The following is a 20108-nucleotide window of genomic DNA, read 5'->3' as shown; positions in this document are numbered from 1 at the left end:
TGACTGATTATGATCAAAATTAAATGGCATCAGTGCGCCATTTACATGGCAAATTTCATCCAAATCAATCCAACCACTATATGGATATTAAACAAAAAGCAGGCTAATTTAAATACATCCTTCAGGAATTTTTCTTGCTAAAATTGTGTTTTGGAATAGTTTGTAAATCTTCAAGATGTGCAGAAACATTAACATGCAGAATTTGGCCCGATTAACACACTTTCCCATGTACTGTGTAACTATGTAATATACCTAAATAGCCAGATAGTAAATTATAGAAATTTATATTTGAGTTTTTAATAATGATTTTATCTTTATAGCTTTTTTCTCTTCAGTCTTCAATACAAGTAATTTTCTTTAACTTCTATTAATTCATTTACATAAAGTCAACACAAAATTAAATAATTTCCTACTAATTTTATCATTAAGTTTATTAATTTGTATCATATCACATTACATTACAGTAAATTTTTTTAATTTACGAGGCTCGGATGATTAATGCGCATATATGTGCATTCCCATGCACATATATGCGTAGCATGGGAATGAAAAGAGATGTTAGAATGAAGTAAGAAATAAATAAAAGTATACCTTAGCTGCAAAATGCAGTATTTATTTTTCAATATAAGTCCCGTTTACACTTTTTCACAATATGTGATAAGTTTTTGCATTCCATTACTGAAAAGTCTGGCGATCTTTCTCGGATCCAAGTGGTCACAGCTTCCTTCACCTCATTGTTGGTGATGTAATGATTACCTGAGATCTCTCTTGAAATGAGGGAAGAAGTGGAAGTCACACAGAACCAAACCCGGCGAGTATGGCAGGTGCAGAATAGGCTCAAATTTCACCTTGCAGGGAGCCATCAGAGAATTTGCACGGTACCCATCATGCACAGATTTTACAGTAACCCAATTGCACTACAATTAGGCCTACTCGTTCTTTAGATATGCCTAACTGAATAGTGTAATGCATTGCTGAGTGATTTTCCAGTCACTTTGAAGCAAATCGTCCATCTTCTTTCGATATTTCTCATCAGTCACAGAAACTGATCATCAGCTGCAAGGTGTGTCCTCAATTTTCACTTTATCAGTTTCACATTGCAAAATTTCAACACCCACCTATTCACAGTAGTCCTGTCAAACAGTTTTACTACTGTAAACCACTTTTAAACAAAAAATATTTGTAGGATTCACATATTCTGCTGTTAAGATTTTGATCTCTGCACTCTGTTTTAACTTGTTGACATATTGGCTGAACTCTATTCTGTTTTCCTGTTACTGAAAACAAGCTGGTAAATGGATTTCAACGGATTATCGCAGGTTTGTAGAGGGGGATTTTAGCTATCATGTGCTGCCACGCCCAACTCTATAGTAACGTTTGTCTCCTTATAGCATGCTAATGTGCAAAATTTATCTGCCAAGCTTCGTATTATTACAGGTAAAATGTATTTCAGATATATGTTTCTTAGATAACACAAAAATTGCTTAAAACAGGTAATTTACAGGTGTTGGATGTTTCTAATATATTGAGTTTCATATAATTTAATACACAAAGGAAAGTAATTTAAATCAATGAATGACTTATAACAAAAAAGGTTATTTATTTATATAGTCAAAAATGAATGTTAGCTTTATATCCATAACCATCATGTGATTTTATATGTCAAATAATTGTAAACCTTTGCATTTAAATATATAATAGAATTAATTTCTTTCTATTTTATCGTTTATAATTTTTTTATAAACTATCTTTATAGAGAGCAACAGATGAAGAGTTGAGCTTAATACGTAATCATGTAAATAAACAGCCTGATCGTCCACTGGACAAACCAGAACAGTTCCTATTAGCATTGGCTGAAATTCCGCACTTTGTTGAAAGAGTTGCGTGCTTTATGTTTCAAACAGAATTTTCAGATAATATTGCTGGTATTGAGAGCAAATTAAATAATTTGAAATCAATGTGTCAGGTAAGTAATACAGCATACGGTGTATTTTGTATTTATTGAACTAAAGTAATGTATTTAGTGTTTCTTATTGGTAGAAAATATATTCTGTTCTTTATATCTCAGAAAATTTATTTGGAGAATAAATTAAAAAATAAGCCATATCCCATGTTTTATTATTTTTTTTATCACAAGGAAGCCAGTAATATATTTTTACCACCTTTAAGATTTAATATAGATTGGAAAATTATTCAAGATTAATCTTATATTTCAAAAGTAACATAATAAATAATAGCTTCTGAGAGAATTCAATGTATGAAACATACTTTCTGCTCAGGCTTATTGTGAAACCACTTAAACACAGTCGATGATATGCGAGGCAAGAAAATTCTCTCATCAACTGATAATTAGGTAGCTTATGAGAAAATAAATAATTCAAAAGCTTTGAAATAATGTGGTGAATCAGTCATTCAAAACGAGGAGAAAACTAAAATCACTTCATAATAGTAAAAACTTATATTAGTTTAAGGCACTACCGTGCTGGTCGCCATTTTTTAAATATTGATCGAGCAGTTTTAGAGAAATGTTGATGCAACAATGAGTTTAAGTGCAAGTTATTCATTTAAAGTAAGATCCATTTTAAAATAAAAACGAATCTGAAAAATATGAACAAACTTTATGACTTGTTTTAAAGATTACATTTATTTATTATTTTTCTACTTGCTTCAGAGGATGAGGTGAGTGACAGTTTTTGTAGCATGTGAAAATGCCATGCCTGACCGGGATTCGAGCCCACGACCTCCGGATGAAAGGCCAAGACGCTACCACTCGCACCATGGAGGCCAGCCTTATTATTTCTATACTTAGCTGCCTTCAACGTAACAAATTTTTCATAGAGTTTCACTAGCTTCTTCATTCCGTATTCCAAGAAATTATACCACCGATGACTTACCACGCAGTAATGCCATTTTTTTTACTCATTATCATGATCAAACTTTTGTGATGTAAGCTGCTGTTTAAGGTGAACAAAAAGAAAATAATTTCCGGGAGCTAAGTCAAGACTATAAGGTTGATGGTTTAAAATTTTCTAATGAAATTTTTCCGATCATCTCACTGTCTGATTTCCTGTTTGTACCCAGGCATTGTCATGGAAAAACAAAATCCTACGAGGTAACATCCCATGCCGTTTGTTCTTTATAGCTCTAGTAAGATTTTTTAATGTTTTGCAATACATATCGGCATTCAAAGTAGTTTTGCAATTACTAAATTTAACAATCAAAACTACCCTTTTTGTCCCCAAGAAAACAATAGCCAAAAGCTTCTTTATTGAACATTCTTGTTTGAACTTTTTTGATCAAGGAAATTATGAATGCCGCTATTGCATCAACTGCTGCTTTATCTTGACATTTGAATAAGAAATCCAGGGTTCATCTTTGATAACAATCTGAACAAAAAATTCATCGCTTTCATTTTCATAACATTGCTAAAATTTATGCGCTGCAGTAAGATGTTTTCCTTGAGTTATAAATTTACATCCTTTATACCCATCTGGCATATAGGTTTTTATACTGCAATTTTTCTGACCAAACTTAAAAAATCAGAGATCGTGAAACATCATAAACAGTTGTGACACAGTGAAGTGCCAGATTTCTTAAAGTTTTCAATCAAATCATCTCAGATAGCCATCTTCTACGTACTTAAATGGTGATTGTTTATTTACCCTTCTTGAAATGATTGACACAGTGTTTTTATTTAATATCACTCGTATTATTCAACCCATATGAATTTCAGCCGTGGGATTGGGTTTTGGCATCGTGAATGGTGGAATCATGAATTGTTGCACTCTAACACTCATAAATATATGAATATAAACAACTAACAACAAAATGAATAAATTTTAACTAGTAACTACTGTTACTAACAGCTGACTATTGATTGAAATAACAGTGCTAGTAGCCGTCATCTGTTTACAACTTCACAAATACAAATTCTTTATAAAAAAATTAATCAAGGGAGGGTTTCAAAAAATACCTGTAACTACTTAATTGTTTTCCATTTAAATGTATTATTTCAAGAAAGTTTCATTTTTGGTATCCCTTTCTTATTTTCTTACTTGTAGATAAGACATCTTACCAGAATAATTAATATTGATGGTGATCTAAAAGGAAGATGAAATATTCAGTTAATTTACAACATTGCTGATCGATCACTTGAATAGAATTCCCAGTAATGATATCAATAATATTTTTGTTGCCCCTAAAGCAAAATTTAAGGTTGTTTTATTAGACAACAGATTCAAGAGATGATAAAATTGATTTCATTTGTTATAAAATCAAACCATTCTGTTTTACCTTTTACACCGCTTAATAAATCACTAAGCTTGTCTACATTATTAAAAATTTATTATGTCAACATATATTACTGACTGAAATACGAATATGTCATCTCTTGAGTCTTATTCACAAAATCAGAACAAATTTTTAAGATATATGGGCTGTTAGATCTGGTGCTTTTAAGTATGAATCGTGTAGAAAGAAAGATATTTAGAAAATTAAATGCGTTAACTTATCTGTATGTTCATACTTATGACTGTTCAATCGCTGCTAAAAGGATTCTTAAAAAATAACAATATCCCCCACCCTTACCAAACTGTTTTTTTGTAACAGGTTAATACTTCAATTTGCAAAAAAGGCCATAAATACTTTTGCAGCTATTTTTAATAAATTATCAAATCATTTGAAGTACCTTCCCAACAATCTATTTAAAATATGATGATGAATCGGTAGGTAATGTTTAAAAAACCCTAATTTTTTTGTCTTCTCATTCAACATGAGCTAAAAATAAGTTTTATAGTACCTTCTGAAATGTGAATTATTTTATAATTTTTATTTACTATTAGAATTATTTTAATAATAAAATAATACGATGATGATGAAGTTGAAGATGAAGATGATGAAGAAGGAGATAATGAAGAAGATGAAGTTGATTATAATTTTTTTAAATTATTTTATTATTTTCTTCATTTTCATCATCTTCATCACCGACTTCATCCTCAGCTTCATCACCATCATCTTCTTTATCATCATGATCATCCTCATCTTCATCACCATGATTATCTTCATCATTCATCATAATCATCAACTTCATCTTCATCCTCATCTTCATCTCCATCATCTTTGTCATCATCATCATCTGCATTATCAAAATCATCTTCATCTCCCTCACCATGATCATCTTCTTCTTCATCTCAATCATCATCTTTTTCATCACCATCTTCATCATTCAACATCATATTCATCTTCTTCATCACCTTCTTCTTCTTCATCATAATCATCATCAACTTCATCTTCTTCATCGTCATCTTCATTATCCTCATCATCTTCAACTCCTTCATTAACTTCATTTTCATCATCATCTTCATCTCCATCATCTTTTTCGTCTTCATCATCAGCTTTTTCTCATCATCTTCTTCAGCTTCATAATCATCATCTTCATCACCATGATCATTATTAACTAAATTATCACAATCAACTTTTTCAACTTCATCATCATCTACATTATCATAATCATCTCCATCATCATCATTATCTTCACCATCATCTACTTATCAGAATCATCATCTTCATCATCATCCTCATCTTCATCTCCATCATCAGCTTCATATCTTCATCATCATCACCTTCTTCATCATCATCATCTATATCATCATAATCATCTTCTTCAACTTCATCTTTATCATCATCTGAAGAGGCTGTGAATCTGGTGTCTGGCACTTGTAATGAAAAATATGTTAATGGTTTTATCCTTTTAAAGGTATTATGGAGCTTGATAAAATAAAACTTAGCAGTTTTTATATGGTACATAAAAAGTCATGAATTCTGCTGTTCAAAGTAATTAATTACCTCTTAAGATAAAACTTTTTCGCTGCTTCTTGCTATATTGTTCAACTATGTAAAATACATATAAGGTTAACATCTGATTACTATAGTGGAAGTTTAACATACATGTATTTTTTTAGGTGTTGATGTCTTCACAGAGCTTAAAAAGGGTGCTATCAATTATATTGGCCTTTGGTAACTTTATGAATGGTGGCAATAGGCAACGTGGTCAAGCAGATGGGTTTGGTTTAGAAATTTTAGCCAAATTGAAGGATGTTAAAAGTAAAGGTAAGAAAAACTATTGGGATTAATGCATTCTTTTTATACAAAATTTACGATTGAATGTTGATGAGTGTACTTTAATTTTTACAAGGATTTTTTTTATGTTAGATATATTATTAAATTTTATTGTGTATTTAAATTCAATTAAAACCATTATTCATAGTTCAATCAATGTAAGGATAAAACATTTTATTATCGTTTGCTTACTACTACTACTGAGCAAAAAAGTAGCGTACTATTGGATAAATATTAGTAATTTACAAATTTAGAGAATCATTCTACTTGAAAAAGATTCTTTTTAAATGGATATATACTTTTAATAATTGGTAGTTTTTTAACAAAATGCTTCATCAAATAGATAAAGAAATCAATGTTCATCCATGATAATTTTTTTTTATTAATATGATAATTTATTCTTGAGAAAAATCATATTCTATATTATATAGAACATCATTTTTGATATATTTAACTGTTAAATCATTATTTAATCATTAATTTATTTCTAAGAATGTTTTGAACAGAAATCATTGCCAATTTTAGTCGTAAAAATTTTAATTACTAAAAATTATACCCAATGCTGATTGGAGAATGCATCGATGCTTGATTTAAATAATAAAAAATAAATTTAATCCTTTTATAACCATATTTTAAGAGATTATATGTACCTATTTTTACGACCCTATCGTAATTTATTAATGCATGGTACATTACATCATGGAAGATATATCTATCACCATAACCTGAATTTTTTTTAATATTCTCTGCAGTTGTAACCTCAACAGTTATCTGAAACGTTCACTCCCTCATATGATCACTGATAATAACATAACCACTTGAAAATTTTTCTAATCGATGGAGCTGACTCAACTTCATAATATTTATTTGTGTGACTTTAGTTTCCTGTGCGATTTTGTCTTTCAAAAAGTAATGTTTGATTACCAGACTAAAAAATACTTTTTTGTTCTTTAAAATCCTGATTCCATTAGGGGATTCTAGGGTTAATTTGGCCCAATTTTCGTAATTTCATTTTATCTGGAGAACAGTTGTATAAAAGGTTTGTGAAAGTTGACAAGTTTTCATTGTGTTATTTTATTTGTGTAATATGTGATCTGTTGTTTTATATATATATATAAAACTTTTTGTTTTAATTTCAGATAATTCAGTTACACTTCTTCATTATATTGTTAAATCATATATAAGACAGTATTGTTCTACACCTTCCACCGGAGACCAGCCGCAGCAACAATTCCTTGGCACCGGCACGGTAGATAACATCATTTTTCAGTTGCAGTCATTACCAGTTCCAGAACCCGGTGATATTGATAGAGCTGGTATCGTTCAGTTTGATGATTTAGAACAACAGTTGAACAATTTAGAAAAGGAACTGATTGGTAAAGTATAAATTATAATATTGATTTAATTTAAGTTAATCTTAATTATATATTATACAAAGTATGATCAAAAAATAACAAGAATTTATTTTGTCTATTATAAATCGACCTGTTATTGTTCCCTTAATCTATAAGAACAAGAAAAGATACAGTGTGACATGTCTAGAGAATACAGAAGTTGCGACATCGGTATGGTGTCATTTTTTCTAAATAATCACAAATTAATAGTGAAGTGTGAACTGGAGTGTTATCTTGGTACAAAATCCAAGAATTGTATGAGCACATTATTGGTTGTTTTATTTGGATTGCATCGCATAAATGCTTAAAATTGGTATATAATACTGATTTGATTGTACAACCTTGTGATAAGAATTCATAATGGATGGCATCATTAATAAATAAAAAAAACAGCAAGGAGAACCTTAACAATTGATTGAACTCTGTTAGCTTATTTTTGGTCTTGTTCTTCAAGGAGCTTCCATTGAAATAAATGGAACTTCATTTGAATATCATAACTGTGCACCTATTACAATGTATTTTGTGTAATTCTTAGTTTTAGGCGATGTCAACTAACAATTGTTCTGCACTGTAACTTTGGTTGAAAATTCAACAGTTTTGAAACAAATTTTTCTGCTACCCATTTCATTCTCAAAATGACAGTCAAAATTGTTTCAAGTGAATCATAAAAGATTCTCACCTCTTCAACAGCTTCTGTAATATTGATTTGATGATTATTAATCACAGTGTCCTTTATTTTGGTGATATTTTCATCAGCTGTTATTTTCAAATATCCAACTCTTTTGTCGCCTTTCAGTGTCTTCAGGTTTTCTTTGAACAGTTTGTACCATCGTAAATCCTTCATGTAGATATAATATCCTTGTTAAAAAACTTCTATAACATCTTCATCACTTCTCTGCACTATTCTGTTTTTAATTCAAATCCTTTGTTCCAAATTTGAAGTAAAATAAACTGCCACTTGTAATAAATACATCCTAATTATTCGGCTGCCAAATTTGAACTACACATCTAGTATGGCCAAAAATATTGATGTACATTGTATATAATACTGATACACATTTTGCTGTCGCGTGAGAAAAAGATGAACTCGGTCAATAAGATGTAGCAACTGAATTAAAAATTCTCATTATTTTGTTATCATACCTTGTACATTTTATGAGTTGTCAATAATAACATTAGAAGCTCTCAATAAATAAAAACTGTTTGTAATTTATTTGATAGTTTTAATTGACTAAGTGAAGATATTTTTGATACTGATTACAATTTAATCTGCCCCAGAGACTTATCCACATCCAAATAAGTGAGAAAAATATTTTTAAATAAAAAAAGCTTTATAAAAGGTAAAGCTGATGAAATAAATTTATAAAAATCTTCTTAAAAGTTGTTATTACATATAATTTTTTATTTATTTTACTATATCAGATGTTAAAATGAACCTTTTAATTTGAAATTTATTGGAAAATTTAGTAAAATTTTTACTTAGTAAAAATATTATATAAAATCTAATATTTTATTGTTATTCTTCTTTTGTTAACAACTCGCAGGTTGATTTGCAGCAGTTTAGGCTAGTCCTTTGAGATGTTTATATGACTGACCACCAAAATCTTAAATCATCTGACCAGTATATTCCAGCCGAGGTCTTCCTCTTCAATTCATTCCCTCCACAAAACCTTCAATGATATTTAATAAAACCAGTTGTGCCTAAAACTCATGTCTGATCCAGTTATTTCTTCTCTTCCTCATGCGATCCATCAAATATTGTGGTTCTTTGATTTTTCTTAAAACCTCTTGCTTACTTTTTCTTCCGTGATATCTTCAACATTCTCCGGTACCACTATTACTCAAACACTTCATGCCTGCTTCTTTCCATCTTCCAAAGCATTCAAGACTCAGCTTTCATATAACAGTTAGTTCCACTCATAAGTTTTTAGAAACCGTTTCCTTAATTTCAGATTAATATTTTTTATATGAACAATTTCCCTTTCATATTGAAAGCTGCTTTTGCTTGGTTTACTCTGTTTTAAAATAAAAAGAATTTTTTTTTATTCAGTGTGCTATATCCTATTGATTGAGTTAGTTTTTTCTTACTTAACAGCATTATGTTTAATGTATATCAATAATTTCAGCCACACTAGATACTTAGTTCAGATTTGGCAACCAAGTAATTAGGATGTATTTTATAACAGCCCTTTCCTCTTTATAGAGAATCCAAATAATTATCCTGTTTATAGAGAATCCAAATAATTATCCTGTTTCTGTACTTCACTCCTATTTTTCTTAACATTTTAAACAAAAGACTCCACTTAAACCCTATCAAAAGCTTTTTGTAAATCTACAAAGGCAAGAAAGGTATTTTTATCTTTTATCAAAGAAAGGTATTTTTATCTCTTGTACTCAATCCCTGAAACCAAGTACTGTAAAATCTATCTTGGCGTCTATTCTTTTAAGAATTATCATTGTTAATATTTTTGATGCGCATGATATTAAGTTCAAGGTCCAGTAGTATTCACACTTTTTAGCAGAAGTCTTTAAAAAATCTAAAAACAAAATGAAAAGTATAAATTCTTTATAAATTAAAACGTACCTTCTGAAAAAAATAATTAAAATCTCATAATCTGATATTAACCTAGGATAGGAAGACTGTAATGTTTTATTACTTGTAATTTATTTAGAAAAAAAATAAAGTTAAGCTACTTTTCACTTTATTAAATAGAAACTGAATCAAATTTTAATTATTCATCATGTCATCGACATAATTATGTAGATTTCAGCTTCTGGTTGGGCATGCTTACACCGTAAATGTATCCGCTTCTTCCTATTTGCTCTCGTAAATATCACTGAAACATTTCCACATATTATCTGCTAACATCTTTCCTCAGTCTCCCACATTGTCCTCTTCTCTCTCTCCATCTTATCCTTGGTCCTTTTTTTATTTCCCTTTTTCCAATTATACAACCTTTTCATTTTTTACACCTTCATTCTGCTTATATCTCTTCTTTTCTTAACCGTGTTTTTGTTTCATTTGTAAAGATTTTATGATAGTACCGTTATATACTTAAAATCATTGCTACCATCGCTATGTTTAAGATTCCTGCCTCTGATTTTAATCTCTTTTCACTTTCGTTTCCTAGAATACAAAAAAGATTTTTTCTAAGCAATATTACAAAAAGTTCATGAATAGAATATTAATAATCGTATAGTAAAAAGATCTTGCCAAGTAAAAACATTTTGAGAAAAAACACAACAAATCTTATAATAAATTTAGAATAAAGAGAATTTGTTAGAGAAAAAATGAAAAAGTCTTGTTAAAAATTGAGTCAAAACTGCTTAGCGAAGAAGAGAACAAACAGCTAGATGAAAATTTTTTAAGAAACTGTGCAAGCTGAAAAAAGAGCAAAAGATAGAGATAAAGATGTGGCTGAAAAATACTGTTTGGAAATGAGATTGAAGAGCGCCTCTCTGAAAAGAGAAAGATCAGATGGAAAATTTATGAGATCCTCTATTGAGGATCAGTAGAAAAAAAATTAATCGGCAAATGAAAAAATATTACAAAAAATATATCAATTATCAGAATCTTGAGAAAATAAAATTTGGTGATGCAAATCTCATGCGGTGCACTAAACAGCAGTGTTGCCTCAGGCTCATTCAAATGTTTTTAAAAATTTTGGTGCTATGACAGATCAAAGTGACTACCCTATATGAAACACTGTTCTTTTTCTTTTCTTTCGATTTCAAAATCCTTGAATAACTGTTGATTATTTCGTTTCTATTATATTAATTATATAGTAAGCGCTTACAGTGCACTCATTGAATGTTTTCATTTAGATTTAACAATTAAAAAATAAAATCTTTTTTTTTTGCAGGATGTGAAAAAAAAATGTCTGTTGTAATTCAAGGCTCAACTGAAGAAAATCTGCAACCGTTCAAAGATAAGATGGAGAAATTTATTTCTACTGGTAATTTAATGCTTCAGTTTAATTTTTGTATAAAAATTGGCAGACTGCATAGTATCCCAAACATATGTATATGTATCACCACAAAATTTAAAGCTTACTAGTGATCCAATAGAATCTGCTACAGCTGAAATTTTACAGTTCTTTTACCATTATAATTTCTATAATATTAATTTCTATATTCATTATAATTTCATTATTATTTCTTCTTAAATTATTTTCATCATTTTTTGTAATACTAAATTGTTCTAATAATTTATTATACAATAATTATATGAAGTAATTGTAAATGTATTTTAATAGTAATTTTAAAAGTTAAGTATGACGGTCATTCAATAATTAAAGACATAAATAGTTGTGGAGGTTAAACAGTTTGTGAGGGAGTTATGATACTTTTAGAATATTAAGTCGGTAACCCTGCAATGATTTTTTATTGACTGTTTGAAACAGTGAAATGTAATGTAAAACATTAACCTGTAAAATTTAATGAATAAATTAAATAAAACAAAAAATTGTTTTATTTATTACCTCAAAATCTCATTTTACAATGGCCAGTCATCTTGAAGAATTAAGTGTCGGTACAGTTCATAATGTTTTCACCAACAAGCTCAAGTACCTTAAAACAAGCACAAGACGAGTTCCATGACAGTCAACAGATCACCATAAGGAAACAAGACTTTGCATATGCACAAAGCTGAAATGATAGTATCAGCAGGAAGATTATGATTTTTTGCAAAGTATTAAACTTGTGAGGAGACATGGATTCACCATTATGAATCAAAATCAAAAAAAAAGAGCATGTAGTGGAAGCACAAGAAATATTCTGAACCTCACCATCAGCAGGAAAAATCACAATAATAATTTTTTGAGATGCAAAAGGTCTGGTTTTATGTCGATTTTGTAGATCAGCAAACAATTAACAGCATATGTTACTGTGACATGCTTATCGACAAAGTGAAGTGTTGAAACAATTGCATAGATGTCAGCAGAAAGGCAACATTCTCCATCATGATTGTGCCTGGGTCTTAACTTGGCCCCATCAGATTTCCACTTGTTCAATCCACTCAAGGAGGCGCTACGTGGTAAGAAAGTTAATGGCAATGATAACAAAACAGAATGTGCTAAATTGGCTCTGACAACAAGGCAAAGTATTCTTTGCAGCAGGCATAAATAAACTGATTCAGAGATGGTACAAGTGTATTAAGTTGAAAAGTGAAAAAATGTCACATTGATTAAATAAACCATTTTAGCTCCAGAACAATTTGTGCAACTCTTTTCAGAACAAGCAACTCTTTTCTTCTTAACTCTTAGTCATTGGTTTTTATTTTAAGATAAATTACATCTAATATAAGATAAATAGTCTTATGTTTTTTTCTAATTTGGATGTTTTTTTATTGCAGCTAAAAAACAGCTGGCTGATGAATATGAGAATTTGGATGATTGTAAAAAAAAGTAAGTTATGGTTTTGAAAATTTTTATACATGTAAGCTTAGTTTTCATCATGCTTTTAGTTCATTTCTTTTGTCTCTTAGTATGACATTATTCAGTATAATATTGATGGAATTATTATAAGCTGTTTTTTTTTTTCTTTTTAGCATCTGCAGTCAAGAAATGTGCTTTAGCACAATCCACAGTTAACCGTGCTGCACATATTTGATTTTTATTTTCCTAACTTAGCTCTATTGCTGCTACAACAGCGTTTCTATAAAGGGAAAGTACAACAATCAGGCAAAATTTTGGGTATCAGGGTTTTAGAAAGTTGATGTTTGATGACTCCTTCCCGTAGCCCAAAACACAAAAAAAAGTTATAGATATCTGTGAAAGATATATGCATGTATGTCGGTCTATAATTCGATTAATATCTCTGAACTGGCTCAACAGAAATTCTTTGAAAGTAGCCCAAAAAATTTTGGATAAAATTAAAAAAAGGGACCATAGTTTTTATTATTCCAATTTTTTGTGTAATGGTCATAAAAAATTAAGTCTTGGTAAGATCAAAGTGCTTATTAAGTTAAATAAAATTCCAGACTTTTAATCAATTAAATATAAGGGTGGGATATTCAACTTTATTTCTAAACAGTTTTTGCTCTATGCCTTGAAAACCCATATGTCAAAAAAGTTGAAATTTGGCTAAAAATATATATATATATATATATATATATATATATATATATATTCTGATTTTCGACCTCATCATACAAAGGACATCATAGTACCTAAATATTTTTTTTAATAAACTAGTTTTTTTAGCTTTGTTGAATAACACTGCACCCCATTGGATCTGTTAACATAAATAATTCCATTAAGTAAATTTTAAGCCTAAAAAACAAGTGGGTTGAATGGGGGAACTTAAGGTACTTAAAAAATAAATACTGTTTACTTTAATTTTCAAGATTGACACTAGCTGTATTAACGTAACGATGTGGAAATGTTTTAAAAAGGGGGTCCCCCCCATGGGACGTGAATTGAGAATTAAAAAAAATTATTGAATTTTTTATAATCTTTATGTTTATTAGTTTGTACCGTCTGTTAAAAATGTTATATGAGGTAGCTCTGTACAATAAGTGTTATATGGGATAAATGTATTAAAAAGGGACCCAAATTTTTTATTAAAAAAATTTATTTTTTTAGCAATTGTACTCAAAATACTGTGTACAGTTTTGATGTTAAAAACATCCCATTGAGTCCTAGGATCAAATGGGACAAAACATTTTATTAGGAATTTTGATTTTTTTTTAATTTTCCTTTTAACAGTGCGTAATTTATAAGGTGAAAAGTCACTTGATCAATGCAAGTCAAGTCAGAGCCTAATTTTATTTTAGTGAGTAATTTTACATTTTTGCATTTGTGTTCTAAATAATGCATAATAGTCAACATTTAAAAACTAAATCATGTATTTGAAATAAAAATCTGTTAAGGGAAATTCATGGAACTTTTTTTTATTCAGTTAACCCTCCCCTGCATATTCCTTTTTTTGGTTATATTTTTTAAATATTATTAACTAATTCTTTTCTAAAAAATTATCATTCTTATTTTCAGATTTATTTTAACATTGAGGTTTTATCAGTTCCAACCAAAGGGCAGTGTAGGACTAGAAGACGTCACACCTAAAGATTTCTTTCCTTTATGGTCTCCATTTTGCTATGATTTCAAAGATCTTTGGAAAAAGGAGCAACAGAGAATGATAAAAGAAAAGTAAGTTCTGTCTTTCAATCCTTAAGTTGATAGTGTAATGATACAGCCAAGTTTAATGAGCCAGATCATTTGTTACAAGCTTCTTTTTTTTAGTGATTACTTTTGGCAATCTAAATCCTCATCATACACACACACACACACATATATATATATATATATATGTATGAGTGCTTTTCAGGATCTTAATTAAATTTCAATTTTAAAATGAATTAGTGGATGCATGAGAGATATTATTTTAAATTATAAAAATTGTAAAGGAACAGTATATATTAAGTTTCATTATCTAATAAAATATATATGTTCAAGGTAGTCATTCTGTTTGGTACCTCTTATTTATTATAAATTAAGGATGTGTTGATATTTTAAACAAGTAAAATACAGACACTGTTGTTATATTTATGACTATTAAACAACAAGACTAATGCTGTTACAGAAGAACTGGTGCATGTACCAAATTCGTATGACCAACAGTTGTGTAGTTTGAAGCCTTCTCTTTCGATTGTTGCCACTCCATTTTCTGTAGACTTATTAGTCTGGCCTTTACTTTCATTTGGATAACATCTGTTTTTTGTTTTGCCGAAAAAATGATAAGTGTTTTATTAGAGCAAAGAATTGTGAAATTTCATATGAAACTTGGAGAAACCACTAATGAAACTTATCTTTTATTAAAAAAAAAGCATATGGCAATGAATATTTATCACATGAGCAGGTTTTTGAGTGGTCTAAGTGTTTCCAAGATGGCCAAGAAGACATTGAAGATGATGTTCGCCCGGGTCACTCTTCCACATCAAAAGCAGATAAAAATATTGAAGAAATTGAAATTGAATTGGTAATCTGATCCAGTTCAACTGTCGATTAAGTATGATTGCGATTGTGAAAATGTTTATTCTGATACTTTGAATGACATTGAAAATGACCCGAACTTCTTGGAAAGAGTGATAACATGTGATGAAACTTGGTTTTTCACTTATGATCCAGAACCTAAGCATCAATCCATGCGTTGGAAAGTATGAGCAAATCAAAATTCAAAGTGATGAATGTTTTTTCGATATTCATGGGATTGTGTACCTTCACTGGGTTCCTGAAGGTCAAACTATTCATCAACATTACTACCTTGAGGTCCTTGCTCAACTCTGTGAAAAATAAGAAAAAAATGACCCAAGTTGTGGAAGAACAAGTCAGGGGTTCATCAGGACAACATACTAGCTCACACTGCATTGTCTGTCAAGATGTTTCTAGCCGAGTATAACATCCCAATGTTAGACCATCCATCTTATTCACCTGTACTGGCACCATGTGACTTTTATCTGTTCCCCAAGGTCAAATCTGCATTAAAAGGAACAAGAATTCAAATCGTTGCAGCTGCGAAAGAAAAAGCGGCACGCATCATGAAAGAGCTCACAGACTTCCAGCACTGTTTTGAGCAATGGAAACTTTGCATGGAGCGTTGTAGCGATAGAAGAGGGGGTGTATATTAAAGGAGATAATAACTAAATATATATAAATTTAAAATAAAATATTTTACAGCGTGTTAGTCTCGCTATTTAATAGCCATACCTCATAGAATGTCTGTAAGTTCTTACTAATTCCAAATAAAATGTTATTCTGTGTTAATAAATGTTAGATATTTTTTTAATTTTAGTAGCCCAGTTCTATTTGGCATTAGTAAGGACTTAAGGGATATTGTACATATTTTTATTATAGTAAATATAGTTTAGTGTAAAAAAAATACATAATACATTAATGATTTCTTGAGACGATAAAACTTTAACTTGTTATCTAAAACTTGTTAACTTGTTATCAGAACACGTTATTTATTAACTTTGGGGGAGGGATATGGCTGGATAGTTTATGGATCAGTTGAATACTTCTACAAACCTGGAGAAGGTTGTATCTGTAGAAGAAAAAATCTACAAGATTTTCCTTGTAGAAGTTTCAGCCTAATTTACTGCTAATTCATTATTATTTAGAAAATAAATAATTTGTTAATTGATGTGGATTTTGGATAATTATTTGATGGATCTGTAAGAATGTTGAAACCTTTATAGTTATTAAATTTTTTTTTTTTGTGCTTTGCTGGGAACAGTTCTACTTGTCTGTACAGGAGATTCACTTTCCTGTGCAGTGGCTATATAAGAATTTCCAGCTGGAGCTTAGGTTCTTGTCAAGTAAAACAGAATATACCGACAGATAAATTTAATGCCTGAAATTTTACAGAAAATTCTGAGACATATGGTTTTTGTGTAGAAGAAAGTTGGAAATTGTAGGAAAAATTTAGTAGAAAAATGTGATATATATTTTAGATGAGTAAATTATTTTAATGAAATTTACGGATGGAAAGGAAAATCAATTATTTTTTCAGTCGAGTCATGCATTCAATCTTTTTTTTTGTCTTCAGTCATTTGACTGGTTTGATGCAGCTCTCCAAGATTCCCTATCTAGTGCTAGTCGTTTCATTTCGGTATACCCCCTACATCCTACACCCGTAACAATTTGTTTTACATATTCCAAACATGGCCTGCCTACACAATTTTTTTCTTCTACCTGTCCTTCCAATATTAAAGCGACTATTCTAGGATGCCTTAGTATGTGGCCTATAAGTCTATCTCTTCTTTTAACTATATTTTTCCAAATGCTTCTTTCTTCATCTATTTGCCGCAATACCTCTTCATTTGTCACTTTATCCATTCATCTGATATTTAACATTCTCCTATAACACCGCATTTCAAAAGCTTCTAATCTTTTCTTCTCAGATACTCCGATCGTCCAAGTTTCACTTCCATATAAAGCGACACTCCAAACATATACTTTCAAAAATCTTTTCCCGACATTTAAATTAATTTTTGATGTAAACAAATTATATTTCTGACTGAAGGCTCGTTTCGCTTGTGCTATTCAACATTTTATATCGCTCCTGCTTCGTCCATCTTTAGTAATTCTACTTCCCAAATAACAAAATTCTTCTACCTCCATAATCTTTTCTCCTCCTATTTTCACATTCAGTGGTCCATCTTTGTTATTTCTTTGTAATTTCATTACTCTTGTTATGTTCTTGTTTATTTTCATGCGATAGTTCTTGCGTAGGACTTCATCTATGCCATTCATTGATTCTTCTAAATTCTTTTTACTCTCGGCTAGAATTACTATATCATCAGCAAATCGTAGCATCTTTATCTTTTCACCTTGCACTGTTACTCCGAATCTAAATTGTTCTTTAACATCATTAACTGCTAGTTCCATGTAAAAATTAAAAAGTAACAGGGATAAGGAACATCCTTGTCGGACTCCCTTTCTTATTACGGCTTCTTTCTTATGTTCTTCAATTATTACTGTTGCTGTTTGGTTCCTGTACATGTTAGCAATCGTTCTTCTATCTCTGTATTTGAACCCTAATTTTTTTAAAATGCTGGACAGTTTATTCCAGTCTATGTTATCGAATGCCTTTTCTAGGTCTATAAATACCAAGTATGTCGGTTTGTTTTTCTTTAATCTTCGTTCTACTATTAATCTGAGGCCTAAAATTGCTTCCCTTGTCCCTATACTTTTCCTGAAGCCAAATCGGTCTTCTCCTAACACTTCTTCCACTCTCCTCTCAATTTTTCTGTATAGAATTCTAGTTAAGATTTTCAATGCACGACTAGTTAAACTAATTGTTCTGTGTTCTTCACATTTATCTGCCCCTCCTTTCTTTGGTATCATGACTATAACACTTTTTTTGAAGTCTGATGAAACTTCCCCTTTTTCATAAATATTACACACCAGTTTGTATAATCTATCAATCGCTTCCTCACCTGCACTGCACAGTAATTCTACAGGTATTCCGTCTATTCCAGGAGCCTTTCTGCCATTTAAATCTTTTAATGCTCTCTTAAATTCAGATCTCAGTATTGTTTCTCCCATTTCATCCTCCTGAACTTCCTCTTCTTCCTCTATAACACCATTTTCTAATTCATTTCCTCCGTATAACTCTTCAATATATTCCACCCACCTATCGACTTTACCTTTCGTATTATAAATCGGTGTACCATCTTTGTTTAACACATTATTAGATTTTAATTTATGTACCCCAAACTTTTCCTTAACTTTCCTGTATGCTCCGTCTATTTTACCAATGTTCATTTCTCTTTCCACTTTTCTTTAATCCACTCTTCTTTTGTTAGTTTGCACTTCCTGTTTATAGCATTTCTTAATTGTCAATAGTTCCTTTTACTTTCTTCATCACTGGCATTCTTATATTTTCTATGTTCATCAATCAGCTGCAATATATCGTCTGAAACCCAAGGTTTTCTACCAGTTCTCTTTGTTCCGCATAAGTTCGCTTCTGCTGATTTAAGAATTTCTTTTTTATCATTCTCCCATTCTTCTTCTACATTTTCTACCTTATCTTTTTTACTCAGACCTCTTGCAATGTCCTCTTCAAAAATCTTCTTTACCTCCTCTTCCTCAAGCTTCTCTAAATTCCACCGATTCATCTGATATCTTTTCTTCAGGTTTTTAAATCCTAATCTACATTTCATTATCACCAAATTATAGTCGCTATCAATGTCTGCTCCAGGGCAAGTTTTGATTTCTAAATTTTTGCTTAACCATGATATATAATCTATCTGATACCTTGCAATATCGCCTGGCTTTTTCCAAGTGTATATTCTTCTATTATGATTTTTGAATTGGGTGTTTGCAGTTACTAAATTATACTCTGTGCAAAACCCTATAAGTCTGTTCACACTTTCATTCCTTTTGCCCAGCCCATATTCAATATTCACCTACTATATTTCCTTCCTTGCCCTTTCCATAGCTTGCATTCCAATCTCCAACTATTATTAAATTTTCATCTCCTTTTACGTGTTTAATTGCTTCATCTATCTCTTTGTATACACACCCTCTACCTCATCATCATCATCATGGGCGCTTGTAGACATATAGATGTTAACAATCGTTGTCGGTTTAGGTTTTGATTTTATCCTTATTACAATGATTCTATCGCTATGCGTTTTGAAATACTCTACTCTCTTCCCTATCTTCTTGTTCATTATGAAACCTACTCCTGCGTGCCCATTATTTGAAGCTGAGTTAATTATTCTAAAATCACCTGACCAAAAGTCGCCTTCCTCTTCCCACTAAACCTCACTAATTCCTACTACATCCACATTTATCCTATCCATTTCCCTTTTTAAATTTTCTAGCCTACCAAGCTTTTTTAAACTTTTAACTTTCCACGCTCCGACTCGTAGAATGTTATTTTTTTATTTTCTGGTGACCCCTTCCTAAGTAGTCCCCACCCGGAGATTCGAACGAGGGACTAGTTTACCTCCGGAATATTTTACCAAGGAAGGTGCCTCCATCATTGCTATATGAAAATGCAGAACTACATTTTCTTAGAAAAAAGCAGCTGTAGTTTTCCATTGCTTTTAGCTGCGCAGTACTTAGAGGGCTGAGTGATGATATGGCC

General features: G+C 30.6%; 2 protein-coding genes across 7 annotated transcripts in view; one reads left to right on the top strand and one right to left on the bottom strand.

Moving 5' to 3' along the window:
* Gpa2 (Glycoprotein hormone alpha 2) overlaps nt 1–20108 on the bottom strand; it is a 179520-nt gene that overhangs the window by 154963 nt on the left and 4449 nt on the right. The window lies entirely within an intron of this gene.
* capu (formin protein cappuccino) overlaps nt 1–20108 on the top strand; it is a 92119-nt gene that overhangs the window by 67851 nt on the left and 4160 nt on the right. For all 6 annotated transcript variants that reach the window (XM_075369013.1, XM_075369015.1, XM_075369012.1 and 3 more), the window contains 6 exons: nt 1757–1966; nt 5961–6108; nt 7257–7493; nt 11375–11467; nt 12865–12916; nt 14504–14659. In XM_075369013.1, the coding sequence (XP_075225128.1) occupies nt 1757–1966; nt 5961–6108; nt 7257–7493; nt 11375–11467; nt 12865–12916; nt 14504–14659 (896 nt within the window). The remainder of the gene's footprint in view (nt 1–1756; nt 1967–5960; nt 6109–7256; nt 7494–11374; nt 11468–12864; nt 12917–14503; nt 14660–20108) is intronic.

This window comes from Lycorma delicatula, chromosome 6, assembly GCF_047948215.1.
Source record: "Lycorma delicatula isolate Av1 chromosome 6, ASM4794821v1, whole genome shotgun sequence".
Lineage (NCBI taxonomy): Eukaryota > Metazoa > Arthropoda > Insecta > Hemiptera > Fulgoridae > Lycorma > Lycorma delicatula.
Note: the sequence above shows the minus strand (reverse complement) of the source record. Positions and strands in the feature narration are given on the sequence as shown.